This window comes from Juglans microcarpa x Juglans regia, chromosome 1D, assembly GCF_004785595.1.
Source record: "Juglans microcarpa x Juglans regia isolate MS1-56 chromosome 1D, Jm3101_v1.0, whole genome shotgun sequence".
Lineage (NCBI taxonomy): Eukaryota > Viridiplantae > Streptophyta > Magnoliopsida > Fagales > Juglandaceae > Juglans > Juglans microcarpa x Juglans regia.
In genome coordinates this window covers 21,585,190-21,608,689 of record NC_054594.1, presented here as the reverse complement: position 1 = coordinate 21,608,689, position 23,500 = coordinate 21,585,190, and the positions used below count along the sequence as shown (strand labels likewise).

The window sequence follows — 23,500 nt, the reverse complement described above, 5'->3', positions numbered from 1 at the left end:
TAAACCATCTAATTACTATTCACAAATTTTTCATCTTATACGAACCAACGTTAATGAAATTTTCTTTTTCCCTATGCTTATTTTCGAATATGCGGACATGATCGCCGGGTATCTTTTTCTGTTCTTCTTCTTCTTTTTTTTTTTTTTTTTTTTTTTTTTTAACTTTATTGATTTTGGTGTTATTTTTCTTTTATTTGGACCGACTACAAATATAAACATGTGCACTTTTCTTTACATTTATTTTATTTTGGGATTATGAGTTTTTGAAACATATATATAATTTTTGTTCTTATACTTTAAGCTCCAAATATATAATTGATTTAAACACTCTCGTATATTTTGAGAGATAATGTGAAATTAAATAAGCTAATGAATTTAAAGACCAATTGAATTAATGCATGAAATTTGATGGAAGAAGTGATCTTGCCATTCGCATGACAGATAAATAGGCAATATTAAATAAATATATTAACAATGCAGTTTTTTGAGGAAGGTAAGGAGTTTTCTTGGCTAGCATTGAAGCACAATGACATCCACATGACCTTCTTTAAAAAAAAAATTTATTTAGTTATCAAAATATTTAATGAGAAATTATATTTGCAGTTATAGAGTGTGCAAGCGTCGTACATTCATTTTAAAAAAAATGAGTAAACATGAGATCCATATGAAAAAATTAATTTTTTAATGGTAGGCCCAACTCTTTTTCTAAAACAATGCGCAATGTTTACATAATCTATGACTGTATCTAGCATTACTCATATTTTATATAAATAAATTCTCAAATTGATATGATTCGATGAAATGTGATATAGTATAAAATTATTTTTATTATAAAATAGATCTAATGTATCATATGAAACTACATCAATATGTGAATTTATTTTTATAATATTTCATTGTGGCCATAGTGCTTCTAAAAAAAAAATACACTTTAAGTCTTTAACAAATACAAAAGCTATATCCCATGTATTTGTGCTAATTATTTCAATTTTGTATTATTTTTTCAAAAACAATTATTAGATGATTATATAAAAAGTCTTAACGATGTAATATAGTTGAAAACACCTAAATTACGAAGGAGGCAACCAATATCTTATATTTTCAAAAAGTGGATTATTTAAAAATTATTTTTCCTTTATTTTTGTTGATAATTAGATTTTGATAAGATGTTTTAAGTTTAATTTGAGTGATTTTCAATAATCCAAATTAGAGATTTAAAAAATATATACTTATCCAGAACAATCAAATTTCGAATCTCTTATAGATAGAATATTTTTCGAAATTATCATAATCAAATTAATATTTATTAAACAATATTAAAACTCATTTTCATTAAGTTTAAAAAGGCATATAATCAAAATAAATATCTTTTTTCTGGTTTTTTTTTTTTTTTTTTTCTGAATAATCATACTGCATGCATTTCAATGAATCTCAATACCAGGGTATTCACTATTCAAGTATTCAGCTCACACTCCTCAAAATGCTCAGCCTTTACATACATGCAATTTTGCATTAATTATATGAATGCATTGTCTCTGTCAAATCTATTATCGATTTATTTTGTTATAAAATCATATAAACAATATTCTTATAAATTTTGTTATAAAAAAAATATTCTTATAAATTTGATGATATTATATTTAGAAAAGGGATATATACATAGATATCTCATAAGAATAAATTTATAAATTGACATAATTTTATGTGATATGTTAAAATTTTATAAAATAAAAGTAATTTTACAATCTGATATACTTAATCAAGTGACGTTGGTTTATAAATTTATTTTTATAAAAAAAAGTAATGAAAGTATTTATCTTATATTTATTATCTTCAGAAGATCTTATTTTAAAAAATAAAATTTATAGAGAGAGGGAGAGGATGGAAAAAATAAAAAGAAAATTAAATTAAATTGCATGTATATATACGGTAGGAAATAAGTAAAAAGAGAAGGGTAAAAATGGGGAGAGAGGACAGTGGCAATATTAATATGAGGCTTTGAAGAGAGAACGCGGGATGCGGAAACGCTCTTTTAAACTCTGGTTTTTTTGTTTTCCATTCGTTTCTGATCAGAGAGAGACTACAGAGGCTAATGCAACGGACTTTCCGTCTACTCTTTCGCTCTCTCTCTCTCTCTCTCTCTCTCTCTCTCTCTCTGTTTGTCTCTCTGTGAACGCAACCCAAAACCCATCAAACTTCTTCATCCAACATCCCAGAATTCAATCTCAAACCGAACAAAATACTTTCAGTCATTTGTTGAAATGACGAACCGGAGATTTTAACCTCCATTCCCATTTTGCAGGGTGCCAAGAAGGTTCATTTCTGGTTTCATTTGCATTGTTTCGATGGTTCCTTCTTTATTTCATTCTTAACTTCTTTTGTTATGCTTTTCCCCGTTTCATTTTATGCTATACAACGCGTTGAGCTCAAAGAGTAATATCTTTGAGATTCATATGTGCACCTACGTTTGGCTTATATCAGATTTGATGGATGCAGGGACTTGGACCGGATTTCTTGGCCCTGCAAGAATTGGAAAAATATTATATTTTCTTCTCTATATATTTTTTTCTGGTCAATGGGGATATCATCTGACAATGTTCATGGACTTGTTCTGGCTGTCTCATCAAGCATTTTTATTGGCTGTAGCTTTATCATCAAGAAGAAAGGTCTTAAAAAAGCTGGGGATACAGGAACCAGAGCAGGTTCAATACCCTTCTGTTGTTTTTTTTTTTTTTGTCTGTTTCATTTGTTTTTTGTAATGTATCATGTTTACGTTACCCAAAAACTAGAACTGAAACGTATATATGCTACATCCATGAGTACGCAGGTATGTGTGTAATTTTCTATGTTTTGTGGGCTTATATGCTCGATTTTGTTGACAATTGAATAAGTACTATTTGCCCGAGAAATGATGGATTTCGGTTGATTAGTCATGTGATTATTATTTAATGCTGGGCTCTAATATGATCAGGGTCGGGAGGGTATTCGTACCTGTATCAACCGTTGTGGTGGGCTGGAATGGTAACTAGTAAGTAATTCTTAAACTTGAATTTTGATCGGCCTTCCAATTTTTACTCATCAACAAACAAAGAAAAGAACCTCGCACTTTTCTGTTTGTTATTTCTCTCCATTTATTTTTTTCCCGGTATTTTTTTCTTGCTTTGTGTTTAAACACTTTATGAAATTGGATTCCGAATATTTGTAATTTTTATAGTAGGGAACATTCTCATCGACATAATAAAGGGCATGCCACTAGATGAAGCTGATTGGTGAACAGAGATAATGCTGTAATCTCAAGTAGTTGTCATTTAGTTTCTTCTTATCACCACATTTTGATTTATTTATTTCGTTTTATGTCCTTTAAATGTTTGTCATCTAAAATCTTAGTTTGTCATGAGATATCGTAGCATAGACAATTCTAGCTGTTGCATTCAAAAGTTTGAGATGATAGATATGACTCTATAACTAGATGGTTTGTCATAAAGGCCTATAGCTACACACAAAGAAAAATTGAAGATGAAGTACAATAGTAGTGAAATATATTGAGATCTAGCCCCAAATACACTCAAAGCATTACTCCATTGAGCATCCTTTAATGTCAAAAACGATTAGCTTACTCCTCAGCTAGGAGAATTACATTGGGCAGCCAAAACCCAATTGACCCAAAGCCCTTATTTGAAGCCTGTAATTGGGCTAAAGCCCTACTTTGGGGTTATCACCCTTTTATATAAGAATATGCTTGGTCCTGCGCACTAGATTTTTATTCAGATGTATAGCGCTCTGGTTATCGCAACATACAACAATCATTTCCTGTTTTAAACTATATTACAAAACAAATATCTCAATGATTATCTAGAAATAGCAGCTATAGGCTATAAATTGGCCTTCAGCTTTATCACCTTAGGAAACAGAGTAGAGTGGGTAGAGACACTAACTAGAACTGAGCAAGGCAACCAATAAGGTGACAAGCAATACGAACCACATCACCCTAAAACCATTTGGGAACCACATCACTCAAGTCACATAATAAATGATTTTTTATTTTTTTGTTTAGCCCCTCTGTTTTGTTGTGGTGTGTGAAGACATTTATTATTCAAGTAACAAAGGAAGTAGATTCATATTTACTTGTAGGGTCCAATACAAAATCTGAATTTGGCATTCAAATAAGTTTTTATTTCCTTTTTTTCAAAAAATGGAATGCACAAAAAGCTCAACTCATGACTTCATAAAAACAACCATGTCATACAAGAACAGTTACCCACAAATGTCCTAAAATATGAGATTATTTTATTCAATATATGGTCCTCATACATACGAATGAATTAATGCAGAAGGATTGGAAGCACGATAATATTTACCAAGTTGTTATCTTTCATAAGCTAGCAAGGACACTTGTCCAAGGTTCATAATACGACGTTTCAAAATATGTAGGGAAGGTTGACTAAGATGCTAGTGCTACTCTAAATGATGATGATGAAGATGTGAGAGTTTGAACTACTGAAAGCTTATAATCAAGAAAATACATGCCACCAACTTTATGCCCTGTACCAATCTTCTCATCTTGAGATCAAGAAAAATACATAACGAGGGGTAAAAGCTCATTGAAGATTTTGTGTAATCTTGGAAATGGAGAAAAAGGCTGATGGGAAAATTAGGAAACCTATGAAATAGAAGATAAGAAAATGGAATCATTGAGCATTTTTGAGCTCATGTCTTGTAATTTTTGTAGGGGAACCATTAGACAAACTGGGAATATGTTCCTTAGCTCTTGAATTGATGATCCATGGATGTAGGGCAAATAGAAAGATCCCCATAATAATCCACCAAACATTTACTGCAACTAAAATGGGTGCAACCACTCCTAGTTTCACCCCGCACAAGCACCTTGGCAGGCACAGCTGCCGGGTCTTCTAGTGGAAACAATGAGAGACTCCTAAAAGAGACGACTAAAAACAGATTTCTCACCATTATGATCAGAACTCAAATGAGACTGCAAACTAAGACATAGCAGACTTGGTGATAAACCTGTTGTGTTTCAATGTTTTGAAGAGAGGCCTGCAATGTCAGTGTTTGGAATTGCGTTAGACTGGTTTTTGTGAGGGTTTTGTCTGGTTTGTCACTAGTCATCAACTGTGGACTGTGTGTATAATGAGAAGGATTTCGATTTAATGAATGGTATTTTATTTTAGTCCTCTTTTGTGAAGAATGGTCCATCTTGATTAACTCAAACTTTGGATATTGATTTCGCACACATTAATATTTGCTAAGTAACATTACTAATGAGAAGCTTTAGGGTAACTGAAAGATCTGGCTAATCTGCGCTTTAGATATCATAGTCAGCAATTAATTAAGATTGAGGACATAGGTACAGCATGTTACACTAAAATGCAGGGACTCTATGGGGGAAAGAGTAAATATTACAAATAGAAACATCAGTTGGCCTCTCAAGTAGTATAGAAGATAGAAACAGCTTGGCTACTTCTATTTGGGTTATTTTGGTAATTAAACAACCTGCTTAGGATACTTTGGATAATTTTTTTTACATGAGTTTCTAGTTTGCTTTCTAAAGTGCGACTTTCTACCAAAAAGCCATCAGCCTGGATTTATGTCTGTGCCATGATCAACAGCATTAAGGTCTTATTATGCTTGACTTCCAAAATCCAATATTTTTTTGCTTGGGGAAATGATTTCATCTGTGTTGCTACATTTTAATGATGAGTTAAAAACCTAGAACATCACTCCTAAGTGTTGCTCTTGTATATGACCCATGTACTCGGGCTTTTGCCTATTCTTATGATCAATAAAATCTTATTTACCAATAAAAAAAATGACGACTTAAAAACCTTGTACAGTGATTGTAGGTGAGATAGCAAATTTCGCTGCTTATGCATATGCTCCTGCAATTCTTGTAACTCCATTGGGAGCTTTAAGTATCATCTTCAGGTATGCCTTATTTTATGTTTTGTTTAGTGCATTCAAGAGAAACTCTTGATTCTTTGCATATTTCCTTGTACTATTATGTGTTTGCATAGGTCTGCGTATGGCTGTAAAGAATACTAAGAAAATGTCACCATTCAGTGCAGTGCTAGCTCATTTTATTTTGGAAGAGAAACTGCATATTTTTGGCATGCTCGGATGTGTTCTCTGTGTGGTTGGTTCTGTAACTATTGTTTTGCATGCTCCTCAAGAGAGAATAATTCATTCTGTTAAGGAAGTGTGGTATCTTGCTACAGAGCCAGGTATGTGAAAAGTGATACTTCAATTGTTTCGTTTCAATATTTTCAGATTTTACCAAAGTAAATTTAAGGATGATTTTTCTAATCTATTGGATATGTTCTGTTTGGAGCCTTCTGGTTATTTTGCTTGTGTAGGTAGTGTGCATAAGTTCTGTAGAATGTTCTTTCCGGTACGTTGATATGTGCCTGCTGAAATTTCCTTATTGATCGCGTCTTGTTATTTTAAAGGGAGATGCTAAACTTCTTTTGCTGTTTTTTATAGGTAAAAATAACTTTATTATTGAGAATCAAATAGGTGTTGCCCAAGTACACAGGGAGTGTACAAAAGAAAACACCTACTACATTCTATGAACCAGAAAAAGAAACAAGTAAATCATGAGCACTAGTTCCATCAAGTACAATTGCAGAAAACCAAAGCAATAAAGTGTGCACAAAAAGCCGTTGAAGTTTCGTTTTTTATCTTCAAAGCATCTATCATTCCTTTCCAGCCAAATACACCACATAAGATGCAAAGGAATCATTCTCCAAACTGTGGCAACCAGGAGGCAACCTTGAAGATCCATTCCAACACGCTAGGAGATCCACCACCCTCCCCGGCATCACCTATGCAATACCTGATCTACTGAAAATCTCATCCCAAAGCACCCTAGTCAGCTCACAATGCAATAATAAATGATCCACAAATTCACCATTCTTCTTATACCTGTAGCATCGATCCATGACAATAAGACCACACTTTCTCAGATTGTCCACACTCAAGATTTTACCAAGAGAGGCAGTCCAAATATAGAAAGCAACTTTGGAAGGCACCTTACTCTTCCAAATACACTTCCATGGAAAAGAAGTATGCCTCTAGGAAGTCAAGACCTTATAAAAAGATTGAACAGTGAACTTCTTGCTCCCATTATTAGGCTTCCAAATCATTCTATCCATCTCAAAACAGCCAATACTCACAGCATACAAGGACCTGAAAAACTCAGAAAAAGCACCAATTTCCCAATCATAGGCATCTCTAGTAAGCCGAACATTCCACTGATAAGAACCATTGGTGTTGACCAAAAGGTCCAACGTTTAGGCCTCCTGATCAGAAGTTAAATGATAAAGGGAATGAAATGCCATCTTGAAAGCGAGATCACCACACCAAGTATCGTACCAAAATCATTCTAGATCCCTCTCCAACTGCAAAACAAACATGACTAACAAAATTTTACCAGCCCTTCCTAATATTTTTCCATAAACCCACTCCATACTTGCCCCTAATCTCCTTAGAGCACCAGCCCCAAGCACTTCCATACTTGACGTCAATACCTCCCTCCAAAAAGTGTCCCTTTACAGGTGGTACCTCCACAACCATTTCCCAAGAAGAGTTTTGTTAAACATCCTCAAATTACAAACCCCTAATTAACCATTAGAAATTGGAGAGCAAACTTTGTTCCAACTGACTAAATGGAACTTGGCCTCCTCCCCAATTCCAACCCACAAATCTTTTGCTGTTAAGACCATGATATCATTTGACTATTACATATTAATAATTTAAAGTAATGGTGTCCTTTAAATTGCTATATACAGAATGGTAAGTACAAAGCCAAATATATAAAGCACATGCAGAAGTTTAGGAATCAGCTGGTAAATTCAATGTAGTTCATCATAAATCAATATATTGACAGTTTGCTTAGGCCATGAGGCTTCCATAAAATTGAAATTCCAAGTTCTTGGTTTATGGATAAACGTATGATTTGAAATTCCAAGTTCTTAATGTTGTCTTCAACAGTTGATTCTTAAACTTCTGCATGTGCTTTATATATTTTGTTTTGCGCTTACCCTTCTGTATATAGCTATTCAAGGGGCACCATTCAATGTAAAAGTTCTGTTGAAGTGCCCAGCTAAAATTAAATAATCATTTGGGGTTTGTGCATTACCATATGATGCCATGATCGCTTTGGGTTCACTAAACTTACAAGAAGTTTTGTAATTAACAGGATTCATTGTCTACACATGCATAGTTGTGGTTGTGGTTGCTGTTCTCATTTTCCGGTACGTACCACGCTATGGGCAAACCCATTTGGTGGTGTACATTGGAATTTGTTCTCTCACGGGCTCTCTAACGGTCTGTTTATTATCTTTTGAAGCTCAGTACACAATTTGAGTTTGACCTCCTCCTAGTTCTGACATGCTTCCTTACTTGTCTGTAGGTTATGAGTGTGAAAGCTGTGGGGATTGCTTTAAAGCTTACATTTTCAGGAATGAATCAATTTATTTTCTTCCAGACATGGTTTTTCACAATAGTTGTGATAGCATTTTGTCTTCTGCAGATCAACTACTTAAACATGGTAAACTTTCAAACCTTAATTGTCAAGGCATATACAATTAATTTAGATACCATATCTGCAATTAGTCTTCGAGATATAGCCAAAGAAATTCAGGATTGCCTGGTCCTCAAAACCTAATATTAGCTGTTATCCAACCACTTCTCCAAGGTTCCTTTCCTTGGTTACTTCTATCATGCTTGAGTTATACCAAAAGATGAAAGATTTAAGTCAGTTAAAAGTTCTTTGTTTGTTTGGTGTTTAGGCTATGAACCATCTGTACTTCTATGCATAAGGCATGGCTGTTCAAAAACCTTTTATCCTTCCTTTTATGTTCTTCCTAAGTCAACAAAGCCTAAAAATATAATTTCCTTGCTGATTTCTGCTACCATTTGCCTACTTGCCCGGGATGTCTAAAAACTACATGTAACAACCCAAATTTACAGCTTTTTTTTTTTTAATTAATTAAAGAGTGAGTAATCACCTGTCCAATAGTGATCCCCACCCAAGTTTATTAATAAACCCTCACTTGTGGCGGAGGAACAAACAGATGTATGCGGGCTTTACAATAATAAGAAAGACTAATTAAGCCCCAAGCACCAGACACCAACACAAAAACTCAAACAATATAACCAAACTTACAAGTGAACAAAACCAAATAAAACATGCCTATCTAAAGGATTCTTATGTAAATGAGAGTACTGAAACGCAATCCGTCCTTCCTAAAAAAAGTATTACCCATACTAAAGACATCCACACTTCCTGAGATAAGCCAATCCACATGAATCTGTTCTAAATATACCTCTTAATAGATGAGGAACTTCTATCTGCCCTAACCACTCATGGGAGACCCCATTACTTCCCAACCGAGCCAAAAAATCTGCAGCCTTATTCCCTTCCCGATAAATATGCTTAATAGAAAAATTCATCTCTGCCAACATATTCATAGTGTCTTCCCAAAAATCCTCTAAGTACCAGAGACTACATCTTCCATCCTTAACCCAATTAACAACCAAAAGCGAGTCCATTTCAATAATTATATTATTAAGCCCCAATCTTTTACAATGCTCAAGCCCTCTTTGCAAGGCTATAACTTCCGCAAGATTATTATTACCACTTCCAATGGAATTGGCAAACGCAAAAACCGTTTTCCCAAACTCATTTCTTACTACTCCTCCGGCACCCAAAATTCCAGGATCAAATTGTTTTATATATTTTTTCTTTGACTTAATACAACCTTGAATCTTTTATGATTTCCCATGTGAGAAATGAGAAATGATATTTTACCATTTATCTTTTTCTGAGTTGAGTACTAATTGTTTCACCTTATTAAATGTGAGAAGTGAGGTATGAAAGTAAAAAAAAAAAAAATCATTTTCGACAAACTTTTGGAAACTTTAATTATGAAAAAAATAACAAATAAAAGAGAATACTAAGAATATCATTTGCCAAAAGATGCTTCAAGATAGTGAAACTGATTTTTTTTTTCGAAAGGCAAAATTTCTAACTTCGAATTCCTATACATCCTAAGTTCTCCATATATATATAACATATAATATATATTTTTAAATATTTACATATAAATGGGTCATATGGGTTGACTTGTGAACCTGTCGGGTCAACTCAGATCTGACCCGATTAATGGTGTGTCATATTTGGGTTGACCCAGATTGACCCAAACCCTATTATGCACAATCCTAATCCTATTATTCCATCTCATATTTGTGTCGCCTTTACGGGTCGTGTCCAATATTGCTAGCTCTAGATTTACTTTTATTGGGTTAACTTAAACACAACCCGTTTAACCCGTTTCATATAAATGGGCTAAGCTAAACTGTATATTTATTTTGATTCAATTATTATAATTTCAAATAGAATACAAGGATAATTACATAAATCATTCACAATTACAACTAGATTCATGATAAAATATTTTATGATCAATATTCAAACCAATAAAATATAAGAAAATTATTTTTTCCAAAATAGTTTCATGTTAACAAAAAAGTTTATAATAGTTTGAGATATTAAGTAGTTAAATACTAATATTAATATTACATCTGAAAGAAACCATAGAGGCATATAAAACTAAAAAATCATAGAACTTGAAAATATTATTTATTTGTGTTATACGGATTGATTGCGGATTTAGCTAGTTGACCCACAATTGACCTGCTTATTAATCCTGTCTTATCGGGTCTACTCTTTTTGACCTAAACCCATTTATATAAAATCCAAACCAGTTTATTTCGTGTCGTATTTATGTTGGGTTCACGAGTTGTGTTATATATTACTTCTCCTAAAGTCACATTTGGGCCCATACTCCAAAAGGACTAATTGATACAATCAGAACCCTTGGAATAATTAAAAAGGGCAAGAATTTTTCCCTCCAAAGCAGTGTGGGATTCCATTCACCTCCATCCTATATGTAATCTGGAGTATTATAGTCTCCCCCCTTTAAATCCATTGCGTCCTCATCAAGCCATCAAATCATCATAGATGGCACAACTCGAGAACAAAGGGTAAGAACTATTTGTAATAACCTAATGACGCCGGAGCAGATAATAATTATTCCGACAGCTAGCTAAATAATAGAAGCTAGAGATTGAGATTGAGAAACGCAAACCGAGAGAGAACTCTGAGATAAACTTTGAGATTAGGGCTTCTTTAGAAAAATTGGAAAAAATAACCTTCTGCCATCTCAACATTATCAAACTCTGATTCTCTTGCATCACCTAAGGAAGGCCCAAGCCACATAAGGGTTTATACTCTAAAAGGATTAGTCAATGATACAGTTGGAGCCCCTTAGAATCATTGTAAAGGGCAAGAATTCTTCCTCCCAAGTTGAGGGCTCCCATTCACCATGTTCTTATACACAATCTGGGACATGAAATCTGTAACAATTGTGCTCCTCTAAATCCAGCTGCTTATCCTTGCAGGCCCTAGGGATGAATATTGAATCTGAAACTTCAAATCAGGGTGCCAAACCAAGGTTACATGAAAAAATGAGTGGTAGTTTGATAGTTTGAGAGGGTTAAAAGTAATCTTCCTTAGTTTTTCTTTTATGAAGTGTCCAATGCTCTTGGTTTAAGAATATACTCTTTGGTTCTTTGAATAACAACTTCAGCATGCACTTCTTTCTTCCAAGATCATACCTGGAGTTTATATGTTCATACTGTTCCCCTCTAAAATCAATAGTTTTTAAATAAATAACTCAACAACCCTCAATTTAGGACATCACACTTTGAAGGACCTTATGATTTTCATTCCCGCCCTTACTACGAACTCTGGACAAAAATGTTAAAAATCATCATGGCGTTCCAATGATCCGTAGCCTGCATAACAAAATCAGAAAGAAGTAATACTTTTGTTTACAGTTTTTACTTTCGTTTCCCATTTTCATTTCTGAATGAAATTTTGCATTAATATTTTGCGTTAGATGTTCATCCTTTAATCTACTTCAACTTTCTCTAATTATGCAATTAGGAGATGCTTAATATATACTTTGGATCCATCTTTGCAGGCTCTGGATACCTTTAACACTGCTGTTGTATCTCCAGTTTACTATGTCATGTTTACATCACTCACCATTTTTGCCAGTATGATCATGTTTAAGGTGATTTGATACTCAGCCTTCAATTATCCTTGGAATACTTGATGTTTCTTAAGCTATACCATTATTTTTAAACGTTGTAGAACTATTAGAATTCATTTGGTAGTTTTATGCAAATAAAATGGTGCCCCTGTCATTTTGGCCAATGCATAGAAAGGTCGATATTTGCCATCCAGAATATGGCCCTCATGATTTATAACCATAACCATGACCGTACTAGAGTCATATAAGATTTCTTTAAATGATACTGTTTAAATGAATGCCGACTCAAATTTATGTGGATAGACGTTATTGAAAAGTTTTTAGAGAAAATAATACAGCACTTATTATGTTTACTGTATATCCAAACATGGGAAAGTTTTAATTCTGCCAAACTGTTGTGGCCATTTATTGTCATGCAAGTCCTTCTGTCTTTGTTTTAGTCGGAATCTTCCATGGTGAAAAGCTTAATTTATTTCCTCCATGCAGTAATGCTTGGGAACAGCTTCTAAAATATTGTGCTCAGGGTACAGAAGATTGTGGGATTTAGGAATAAGTTACAGGAATCTGAAACTATTTCGCATGAACTTCAAATAATGCAGATGCATATCAAAGTAAAAAAGGAAGCTTGTGCTAAAATTCAGAAAATGTTTGAAACTGTTAAAATCCTAGTACTTGTTGGATGTGGAAATTCTAGTCCTTTTTTTCATAGGATCATAAATTCTTCAGGATTGTGAGTTCTAGTCGTTATCTGACTTTTGAATCCTAATTTATTTGGATATTTTTTTGTCTATAAGTAGATTTTACTTTCATACATTTTGGCATTGTACTTAAGTATTTATATAAGGTTTCATCAAGAAACACACAGACCAATGAGGGAAAAATATTATAGTGTTTTTTCTTGTCATTCTGTCGACATGGACAATCTTGCCTGACCCCATTAATTTATGGTGTTGCTTCTTGATTTCTTGTTGTTTGCAAGTATTTTTTTTCCGTTTATGTACTTTTTGCTATGGCATTAGAGTACATGGTTATGTTGTTGTTGTCCACACAAGATTTACATCTTGATATTGTATTTGTGTAGTTTCAATGGCTGGTTCAATTTCTACAACGTTTGAGGTGCCTTTCTTTAGTGGTTCCAATTATGCTATGAGGAAGTTGAAGACGGATAGTTTTAGTCAAAGGAAATTGTACAATTGCAATCTAAGGGAAGGATAACAGGCACAAAAACATAAGTAACAAATTTGAGTAAAAGAACAAGTCCAATATGATTTGCTTCTAGCATTAGATGATTCTAGTATGTTCGAAGTGGTTGTGGAGTAGATAGCTAAAGTCATCTAGGATGATATACTTAAAGAAACATTGTATTTGCAAGCCGGTGCGGAGGGTATGGGCATACCGTCCGCACTGCCGGCATGGTAGGATTTAATTTGTAAGAGAATTTAATTTTTAACTTATCATGCAAATCAAGTTGAGAGCTCAGATAAACTAAGAAGAACCACTATTTTCTTTGTTTCATGCCAGATTCATGGGATGGAGTATTATGTCCATGAGTAATACTACTGATTTCAGTTTTGAGTCTGTAGTTAATCAATTGCTCATTGAAGAGTTTTGCAGAAAAAATAGTTAGAATCCTGATGCCTCAATGACTTATAGAGGCAGACCTGTTACTGTTAGTAGAGTCCAGTGAAAATAGAAGAAATCATTCCAAGTCAAAGTTAAAAGAGCAAGTAAAAAGACAGTGCTAGATCTATGGTAAGCATGTGAAATCGTGTACTCCGGATGATGATAATGAGTATGAAATAGGTGGAATTGGTGATGTGAGAATCAGTATACCTGAGACTTTTGAGTATTACTTACATCATTATAGGTGTTCTTATATTCCTGGCTGCAAAATGCCTTCCGCCATTTGGAAAATTTGATGTAGTTACAAACATTCTAGAGAAAATGATCTGTGTACAATTTTCAAAGGGGTGTTGGTTGCAGTGAAAGCACTGAAAGGAGTATCGCTAGGTGACATGCACTTTTTAGATAGAGATACCATGGTTGAACGGTAATACTGTGGTTGGTCATATGCACTGATACTTGAGAATCTCATGTTAAATCCCTTGGTGGTTGGAGCTATTTTTAATTCGTTTATCAATAACTTCTATAGAAAGGTTTTGGTTTTATAAGTTCAAAAGAGAATGTGACGTTTTTTCACGTTTTAAGATACTAAATGCTTCGATGGATAACTGAACGAGGAAGAAGATCATGTGTTTGTTACTGATATTGAAATCGACATACCACCAAGCAATGTAAAAATGTTTTGTAGTGGGGGTGCAATTTTCAGGCAGCATGCAGTTCTCAGTGCAGCAATAATAAAATTTTGAGGCCAAATGTATGGATCTTACTAGAAGTGTTGCAGAAATTCTATGCTTAGGATATTAATGCGACTCATTCATTGTTAATCACTCATCCACTATAGCACTTAGCCATGAAATGCCTATAGAAGTCTGGCCTAACTAGCCTTTGTGTTATTTCGTTCTACGGGCATTTGGTTGGCAAATGTTTTCATTCTCAAAGTCTAGATATCTAAAGTGTATTCTATATCCAGATGGAACATATGGGGGTATAGAGTGTGAAATCCTATCTACCATAAGAAGTATCATTGGCTGAGATATTGTGTTTGATGAAGATCAGTTACAAAAGGAGCAATTGATAATATGCTTGAAATAGAATATTTTATCATTTTCAAGATATGCCTATAAATCCTTCTAGGATTGTAAATCTTTTTAAGATTGTGAATCCTAGTCTAATTTGTGAACTTTATAAGTTTTTGTGTTGTACTCAAGAGCTAATTTAAGTTTTTAGAGAGAGTGAAATTCATTGTATTTTTTTTCTTTTTAATTTTAGTGGAAATGAAACATCGTGCTTCTTGCCCCCGAAAATGCATGCAATCTTGTAGAATCATGATAAACTCTCTATCTTGCTTCTTGATTTTCTTCTCCTTTGCTATTACTTTCTTGTGCATGCTTGGTAGATTCTAAAAAAAAGGGTTTGGATTTCTTAATAATTTTGCTACATTTAAGGTAATCTTGAGTGTTTATGGGATTTTCTTTTTGTTCATATGTTTTGTCTTGGATTTGTATGCTTTCTACTGTTCATAATCTGGTTTCTCCTCTATTTTTTCGTTACAACTGCAGGATTGGGACTCACAAGATGCATCACAGATTGCAACTGAGTTGTGTGGCTTTGTCACAATATTATCAGGGACATTTCTCCTTCACAAAACCAAGGATATGGGAAATAGTACACCTGTGCAGCCCCCTGTTTTTACAAGCCCAAGCCACCCCAGTTCAAACTCCAATTCCAGATAGACCCAAATACTGAAGTGTAAGCAGCACCATGGTCATCTTTTAGCTATGTTCCCTCTGCAAAACACACTTTTCGGACTTGAATGAATCTTGATGTCAAACACGAGAATGAGGAATAGGTTTTTAGCAGAAGATGCTTCTTAAATTGTAAGCAGTATGTAAATCAGTTTGATACTTATCAAGACAAAAAAAAGAAAAAATACATGTAAAGCTTGTGACAGGCAACGTTATTTTTTTCTCCTCTCTTAGGAGAGGGGGCAGGGAGGAAAGGAAAAGAAGATCTTCCTCTTGTCAATGGGAAAATGTGGTGATATTTTCTGAAATTTTTTTCGGTCTTAGCATGGCTTGGTTTGGATGGTGAAACCATCTCAACTCATCTATCTCGTTTGATCATTATAACTTTTTCAAACTTCCAAACAAAATATAATAAACAATTCAATTTTTTTAAATTTCAAAATAAAAATAATATTTTATTCAACTTTCAATTTTTATCTCATCTCGTCCCATCTTAACTAACTTATAGTTTCCTTTGAATTAGTATTTTGCCTTTTTATGTAGTCTTAGCATGTGATCTGTTTGGCAAAGACATGGCTGTTCATATTCATCAAGAGAAGAAAAAATGTTGACTCTTCTAGTCAAGCTTTTACTAAAAATTATGCAAGGAAATGGTCGCAAGAAGGGTAACGAATCACGATGCATACACAATTCTCTTTATAAGCCTAATTTAAATGAAGGTCATTTTTATAAAATAATCACACTCCTATAAAATCTTTTACAATTTATTTTATAAAAATACCCTCTATTCAAAACAATATATTAATTAAAAATGTTATATCTATACCATTTTCCTTGCAAAAAGTGAATAGAAATCGCGCTTCACATCGACGACATTTTCCATCAAACAAGGCCTCCCATGTGTTTGTAGGTCATAAGATTTTCAGTTCACATGTGTGGTAGGCTTCGTTTGATTTAGAAATTATAATTATTTGTTGAAAAGGTGTTGGTTCGATGGAGTTACCATATCAAATGCCAGTGGAGGAAAAAAAAAAGTATCACATTTTATAATAACTTGTGTATACTCATTGATTTCGGAATATACATAGAGGTATTTTATACATGTGTTTTACATTTAATATGGTATCAGAAGTATTCTAGAAGTCTTCTTCCGCACGCTTCTTTCGCGACTTTTCCCCTTCCTCTTTCCTCTTCTCATAGCTCCGAAATCTTCCATGGAAGAAGCATCCAGTCCTTTCTTCCTTCATCCAAGAGATAGTCCTGGTACTGTTCTTGTTACGCAATATTTGAATGGTGATAACTGTCACTCATGGTGTCGATCGATGCACATGGCGCTCTCTGCGAAGAACAAGTTAGGGTTCGTCGACGGATCTATTCTCAAACCTTCAGATTCTGCCAATACAACGTTTCCTTCTTGGTTGTGCTATAATAATATGGTAATCTCAACTCTGTTTTATCTGAGATTTCTGCTAGTATTCTCTACATTAATATGACACATGAGATCTGGAATGATCTCAAGGAGTGATTCTCTCAGAAGAATGGCCCCCGTATTTTTCAATTACAAAAGTTGATTTCGACTCTTTCTCAAGGCTAGTTGATTGTTAGTGCCTATTTTACTAAGCTAAAACGTCTTTGGGATGAATTAATCAATTACAAACCAATTCCAGTTTGTTCTTGTGGAGCTGTTCACAAACTTAATTCTTATGTTCAACAAGAGCACATACTTCAATTTCTTGTTGGTTTAAATGAGTCATATACATCTGTTAGGGCTCAGATCCTCTTAATGGATCCTCTGCCTCCTCTTAATAAGGTTTTCAGCCTTGTTTTACAAGAGGAACAACAACGTACAATTTCTATATCTCCTGCATCTTCACATGACAATTATGCTTTTACTGTGAGGTATGATACTAATCGATCTGTGGAGCTTGTGTTCAAGAAAGAGTGTCCTGTGTGCAAACATTGTGGCCTTGTTGGTCATGTTATTGAAAAGTGCTTCAAGCTTCACGGCTTTCCTCCTGGATACAAATTGAAGCCATGGCCGCAGTCCATGATCAATCAAGTTGTCTCTGACAACACCTCTTTGGCTACATCTCCATTTTCATTAGCTGAATCTCAATATCAGCAGTTACTGGCTATGCTTCAACCATCTGATCTTGTTACCTCCTCTGTCAATCCACCACACACTGCTAATTCAGTTTCCTCTATTTCAATTGCTGGTATAGACTTTTCTCTTATTCCATCTATTTTTTCTTCCAATTGTGTTTTACCTACTAATCTTGGTTTGTCCTCTTGGATTATTGATTCGGGAGCCGCAGATCATATGGTTCCATCAACATAATTTTTTTCTTCCTTCATACCAGTCATTAACATTATTGTCAAGCTTCCAAATGGCCAAAGTCTATCTGCTTCACATATTGGCACTGTTCACATTTCTAAGGATTTGACACTTAGAGATGTTCTTTTCATTCTAGCTTTTTCATTCAAATTAATTTTTGTTAGCAAGTTAACCTTGACTTTAACTTGCTGCTTGTCTTTGAAAGGCACAAGGGAGGGCTCTACTTTTTGCAACAATCAGGCTCTTCTACTAATGATTTACTTTAAACTCATTCTTTACCTGTAATAACATCCAATTTAGCTAAACAGTTGTTTGTTTGTTCCAAATCCTCAAAACATGCCTTGTTTGAACTTTGACATAATAGATTAGGTCATCCCTCTCTTTCTAGGATGAAATTTTTACATAAACTTGTGCCTGATATATTAGATACTGACTCTCCATGTCTTGTTTGTCCTCTTACCAAACAAAAAAAATTGCCATTTCCTCATAATTCGCATATGTCTGCATTTCCATTTGATTTGATTCATTGTGATGTATGAGGACCCTTTTCTACCCCCACTGTTGAAGGTCATAAATTTTTTTTAACAATTGTTGATGATTGTACACGGGCAACATGGATTCATACTGACCATGGTACTGAATTTTCCTTAACATCTTTCCTTCAATCTAAAGGTGTTATCCATCATTTCAATTGTGTTGAAACTCCTCAACAGAATTCTATTGTTGAGTGTAAACATCAACACCTTTTAAACACTGCTCGGGCCTTAATGTTTCAGTCCGATTTACCTATTCATTTCTGGGGTGATTCCATTCTTACAGCTACTCATCTTATAAACAGATTACCTACACCTTTGTTTGGAAATAAATCAACTTGTGAACTACTTTTTCAATCACCTCCCACTTATGATCATCTTAGAACTTTTGGACATCTCTGTTTTGCATCTTCTCTACTTAGATCAAGATCTAAGTTTGATCATAGAGCACGATAGTGTATACTTCTTGGTTATCCTTTTGGTATTAAGGGTTACAAACTGTTAGATCTTACTACAAATAATACCTTTGTGTCAAGGCATGTTGTTTTTCATGAGTATGTTTTTCCTTTTAAATCTCATTTTTCCTTTTGTTCTACCTTCAACTTCAGAGCATTTTAATATTATTCCAAGTCAACCATCAACTTTTGAACATTATAATATGCCTTCAACTATATCTTCACTTCCTGCTGAGAATTTTTTTTCACCAAATACAGATTCTCCCACTACCTCTCAAAACCATACAGATACTAAACCACAGCCCTATTCATCCACACAAATTCATTCAGTTTCAGATTCATTCATAGAATCTGAATCAACCCTTGAAACAGAATCTGAAACAGCCCCTGTACCAGAATCTAAAACAGTTTCTCTTCCAATTCTTAAATCATCTAGAGATAGAGGAGCTCCTGGTTATTTGCAGCATTACTATTGCAACTCTCTTACTACACACTCTACATCAAATTCCACAGGTTTTGTTCCTATACTAGTAGGTATTCTATATAATCTTAATCATTTTCTTTCTTATCATAGACTATCCCCTAAACATAAATCATTTGCATTAGCTATTACTGCTGATATAGAGCCTGAGTTTTATTATCAGGCAGTCAAGCACTCTCATTGGAGAGATGCTATGCCTGCCGAGATTCTAGCCTTAGAGAATAATAATACTTGGACTGTTACCTCTTTGCCTATTGGACAAAAACTCATTGGATGTAAATGGGTTTATAAAATCAAATATAGAGCTGATGGTTCTATTGAGCGTTACAAAGCTCGATTGGTTGCTAAGGGGTATACCCAACGTGAAGGATTAGATTATTCTGAAACTTTTTTCCTTGTGGCAAAAATGGTTATTGTTCGTACACTTCTTGCCATAGCTGCTATTCAGAATTGGTCTTTGGTTCAACTTGATGTGAATAACGCTTTCTTACATGGGGATTTAGTTGAGGAAATTTATATGACACTTCCTCCTGGTTTTCATACTAAGGGGGAGTCTAAAGTGTGCAAATTAAACAAATCCCTCTATGATTTGAAACAAGCATCTCGTCAATGGTTTTCCAAGTTTTGTAATACTCTTCTTGAACTTGGTTTTAATCAGTCTAAAGCTGGTTGTTCCTTGTTTACCTGTTCCAATGGTGCTTCTTTCATTGCACTTCTTGTGTACGTTGATGATATCTTAATTGCAAGTAATGATTCACATGTTGTTGATGATTTGAAACTGTTGCTGGACACTAAATTTAAGCTAAAAGATCTGGGTTAGCTTAAATACTTCCTTGGTTTGGAAATTGCAAAATCTCCTAAAGGCATTTCCCTATGTCAACGTAAGTATGCACTTGAGATATTACAAGATGCTGGATTTCTTAGTGCTAAACTAGCAGCTTTTCCAATGGAACAAAATTTGAAACTCAGTAAAGACAGTGGTATTTTATTGCCTGATCCTACTGTTTTTAGAAGATTAATTGGTAGATTGTTATATCTTACCATTACACGGCCAGATCTCACATTCTCTGTTCATCAGCTTAGTCAGTATATGGATAAGCCCTGTGAACCTCACTTACAGGCTGCTTATCGTATTCTACAGTATGTCAAGTCCACTCCAAGACATGGATTATTTTTTCCAACTGACTCTTCTTTTCAGATCAAAGCTTTTACAGTTTGGTAGATTGTGAAATTGTTTGGCTTCTTTCCTTATTCTCAAATTTTAGAGTTTCTCATTCTAATAGTACTCATTTGTTTTGTGATAACACAACTGCACTTCATATTGCTGCTAACCCTATCTTTCACAAGCGCACAAAGCATATTGAGCTTGATTGCCACTTTGTACGTGACAAGCTTCAAGTTGGGATTCTTAAGACATTTCATGTTGGTTCTCAACATCAACTTGCTGATATACTTACTAAGGCTTTGGGCAGTCATCAATTCTCTACATTGATAGCCAAGATGAAGTTCATTCCATTTACTCTCCATCTTGAGGGGGAGTATTATATTTTATAATAACTTGTATAAAGTTTTATTGTAATATGTTATTTTATTCTTTCCTTAAATGTAATTACCCTCATTTTTACTTTAGCCTTTGTAGTATAAATACATAGCTTGTATTATTTTACAATACTTGTTGATTTCAGAATATACACAGAGGTATTTTTTACATATGTTTTACATTTAATAAAAAGCTATGGGCATTTCATGCCCCCAAGTTTTGATTTAGTTTGTTGTTTGTAGTCGGTCATGATTGCGTTTGGATGTTTATGTGATTTTAGATGATTTAAATTGATCTGTAAATGGTAATATTTTATAAATCTTATTGAAATGTATTTGAATATAAATATGTTAAGATTTGTGTTTAAAATGTATAAAGTAGGATGAGATGTATTTAATTTTTTTTATAGGAAGTCAAAAAAATAGTGGGTTCCATCAATTATTGATTTGAGATAGGTTGAGGTACGCTTGCCAACTAAACACAGCCTGTCACCAAATACAAAGTATAAGGGCCCGTTGGGATAGTTTTGAAATGATCTGTGTTAAGATTTTTATTAGATTTTGAAAAATGAGAGAGAAAAAATTTAATAAAAATATTATAAAATTAAAAAATTATTTAAATATTTTTTTATTTTAAAATTAAAAAAATTAGTATTATTTTTTGTGTTTTATTTGAGAGTTTAAAAAATTTGTAATGATTAGATAAAAAAATTAAAAATTAAAAATATTTATATTTAAGTAATGTGTAGAAAGAAAAGATCTTAAAATACTTCAAAACAGTATATTGTCAAACGCTAAACCTTCAAATAAAAGAAAATTCCTAATACAAATGAGTTTGCTCCTTCACCTTCTGCAGACTCTTGTGAAAAGACAACTTTGGGAATAGGCTGATGGAGTTTCTACCTAAACAACAGTGATCCTTCAGTAATACCACAGCTTTGCTTTTCAATGGAAAATGTGGCAAGGAGAAACGATCAAACACCATTCTTATTCTACTCAACTACATCTATAGAACAAATACAACATGTCTTTTACTTGATTAAATCTATAATAATTTGTCCTCCTTCTCATCCTTGGTTAGGGGAAGTACTAAGATAGAAAGATAAGTAGATTTTGGAGGATCTGCATCGCCAATGCCCAAAACGATTGCACTGGCATGTGGACCCATGCGTCTTGCAAGACAGCACCATTTGATGTCAACTGACGGATCCTTAGATAAGGAGTTGCATAGAGTGGCGCGCGCAAGTCTTTTGATGTCAAAGGGTAGTACATCAAACCATTTCCAGAGTTAGATGAAAAGGAAAAGGCTGGAAAAGTCGGGAAAAAAAATATATAAAAAATTCTTTTTATCAGTCACTATTTATCTTTTGACAGAATCTCACATCCTATGAAAAATATCTTTATACTCTATGAAAATATCTCATATCTTATAAAAAAGTTATAGATATGAGGTGTGAGAATGAATAGTAGCTAATATATAATAAATCTCAAAAAATATATAAACATAGGGAGGGAGAAGAGGATGGACAGGAGAACAAAGGCAGAATGCTCCTCTCCTGTGAGAAAGAAGGGAGTTTTGAGATCTGGGTTCTTTTATTTATTATTTATTTTTTGTGTTTGGTTGAGAGTATACCTAACCCTATCTCAGCACACGTTTCTTCTTAGGACCTTTTGGATGTAGGTTAGTGTCTCTTATGCCAAACTGAAGTAGGACAGAAGTAATAAAAGAACAGAAAAACACAGCTAGTTCTTAGGAAGAAAGAGATTTTTGAGATTCTTACTTTATTTTGGTAGACCCCGACTTCTAAGAGAAATAAGATAATATTGAAGTTGACTTTTTGGTAGACTTTGGACCTCTAGTACGAGAATCTTTGTTGTCTGCAATCTGCATCGACATATCTCTTTCAACCAGAAAGTTTCTCATAAAGTCTGAGTAATTTGAACCACCCAATTTGACAGTAGCTTGAAGTGGAAAATACCTATTCTAGGGGTGTTTTCATAATAACTCTTTAGACTCTAAAAATACTTAATTATTATTTATTTTTTTATTATTATTTTTCACTTACTTTTTATTACTATTCAATATTATTCACTACTATTTAATATTTTATCATTATTTTTTTATTATTTTTTCACTAATATTTACAGAATATCTGAAAATACCTTACTATTCAAACGCAACTCTCGAACAGAAATCCCTCAAACATGAAATGTATACCTCCCAAAACTTTCTAGGACATACCCAAATACTTTCAACCAAATTCCAATTGGAGGGCAATTTTCTTACAAATGGAGTAGGCACAAAACGGAATCATCACCTTCAAAGCTTCAAGAATTGTCAAATCTAGTTGACAATGTTTCAGCCGATGATGGCTTTCAGCAGGCACAAACAGCAAGATAATCAAAGAAATGAGCATATCACAACTTTCTTCCTGTTGTTCCAAACTCCTCCAAAATCTCTACACTACAAACAGCAAGGCCAACAACCAAAGAGTAGTTGCTGAAGAGATCCAAAATCTGCGTTGAAGAAGTTCATAATCATGCAAATAGCTAGTGCACATTGATCAATTCGTGTGTCCAAAAATCCATTGACATCTTGTATCAATGAGTCGAGGAAGCCTGATTTAAGTACAAAAACATAAAGCTAATTCA

The 23,500-nt window shown here is 33.8% G+C and overlaps 1 protein-coding gene across 3 annotated transcripts; it reads left to right on the top strand.

Moving 5' to 3' along the window:
- The first annotated feature begins 2,024 nt into the window (after positions 1-2,024).
- Positions 2,025-15,785, top strand: LOC121246277 (probable magnesium transporter NIPA2). Of its 3 annotated transcripts, none has more exons than XM_041144397.1 (9): positions 2,025-2,314; positions 2,647-2,702; positions 2,972-3,028; positions 5,853-5,943; positions 6,079-6,239; positions 8,216-8,343; positions 8,429-8,566; positions 12,066-12,158; positions 15,320-15,785. In XM_041144397.1, the coding sequence occupies exons 3-9, from the start codon at positions 3,019-3,021 to the stop codon at positions 15,491-15,493; spliced, it is 795 nt and encodes a 264-aa protein (XP_041000331.1). In that variant the 5' UTR covers positions 2,025-2,314; positions 2,647-2,702; positions 2,972-3,018; the 3' UTR covers positions 15,494-15,785. The 3 variants fall into 3 exon arrangements, with proteins under 3 accessions (XP_041000331.1, XP_041000324.1, XP_041000318.1); XM_041144390.1 differs by having other exon boundaries at positions 2,497-2,702; positions 5,862-5,943; XM_041144384.1 differs by having other exon boundaries at positions 2,497-2,702.
- Positions 15,786-23,500: the final 7,715 nt, after the last annotated feature.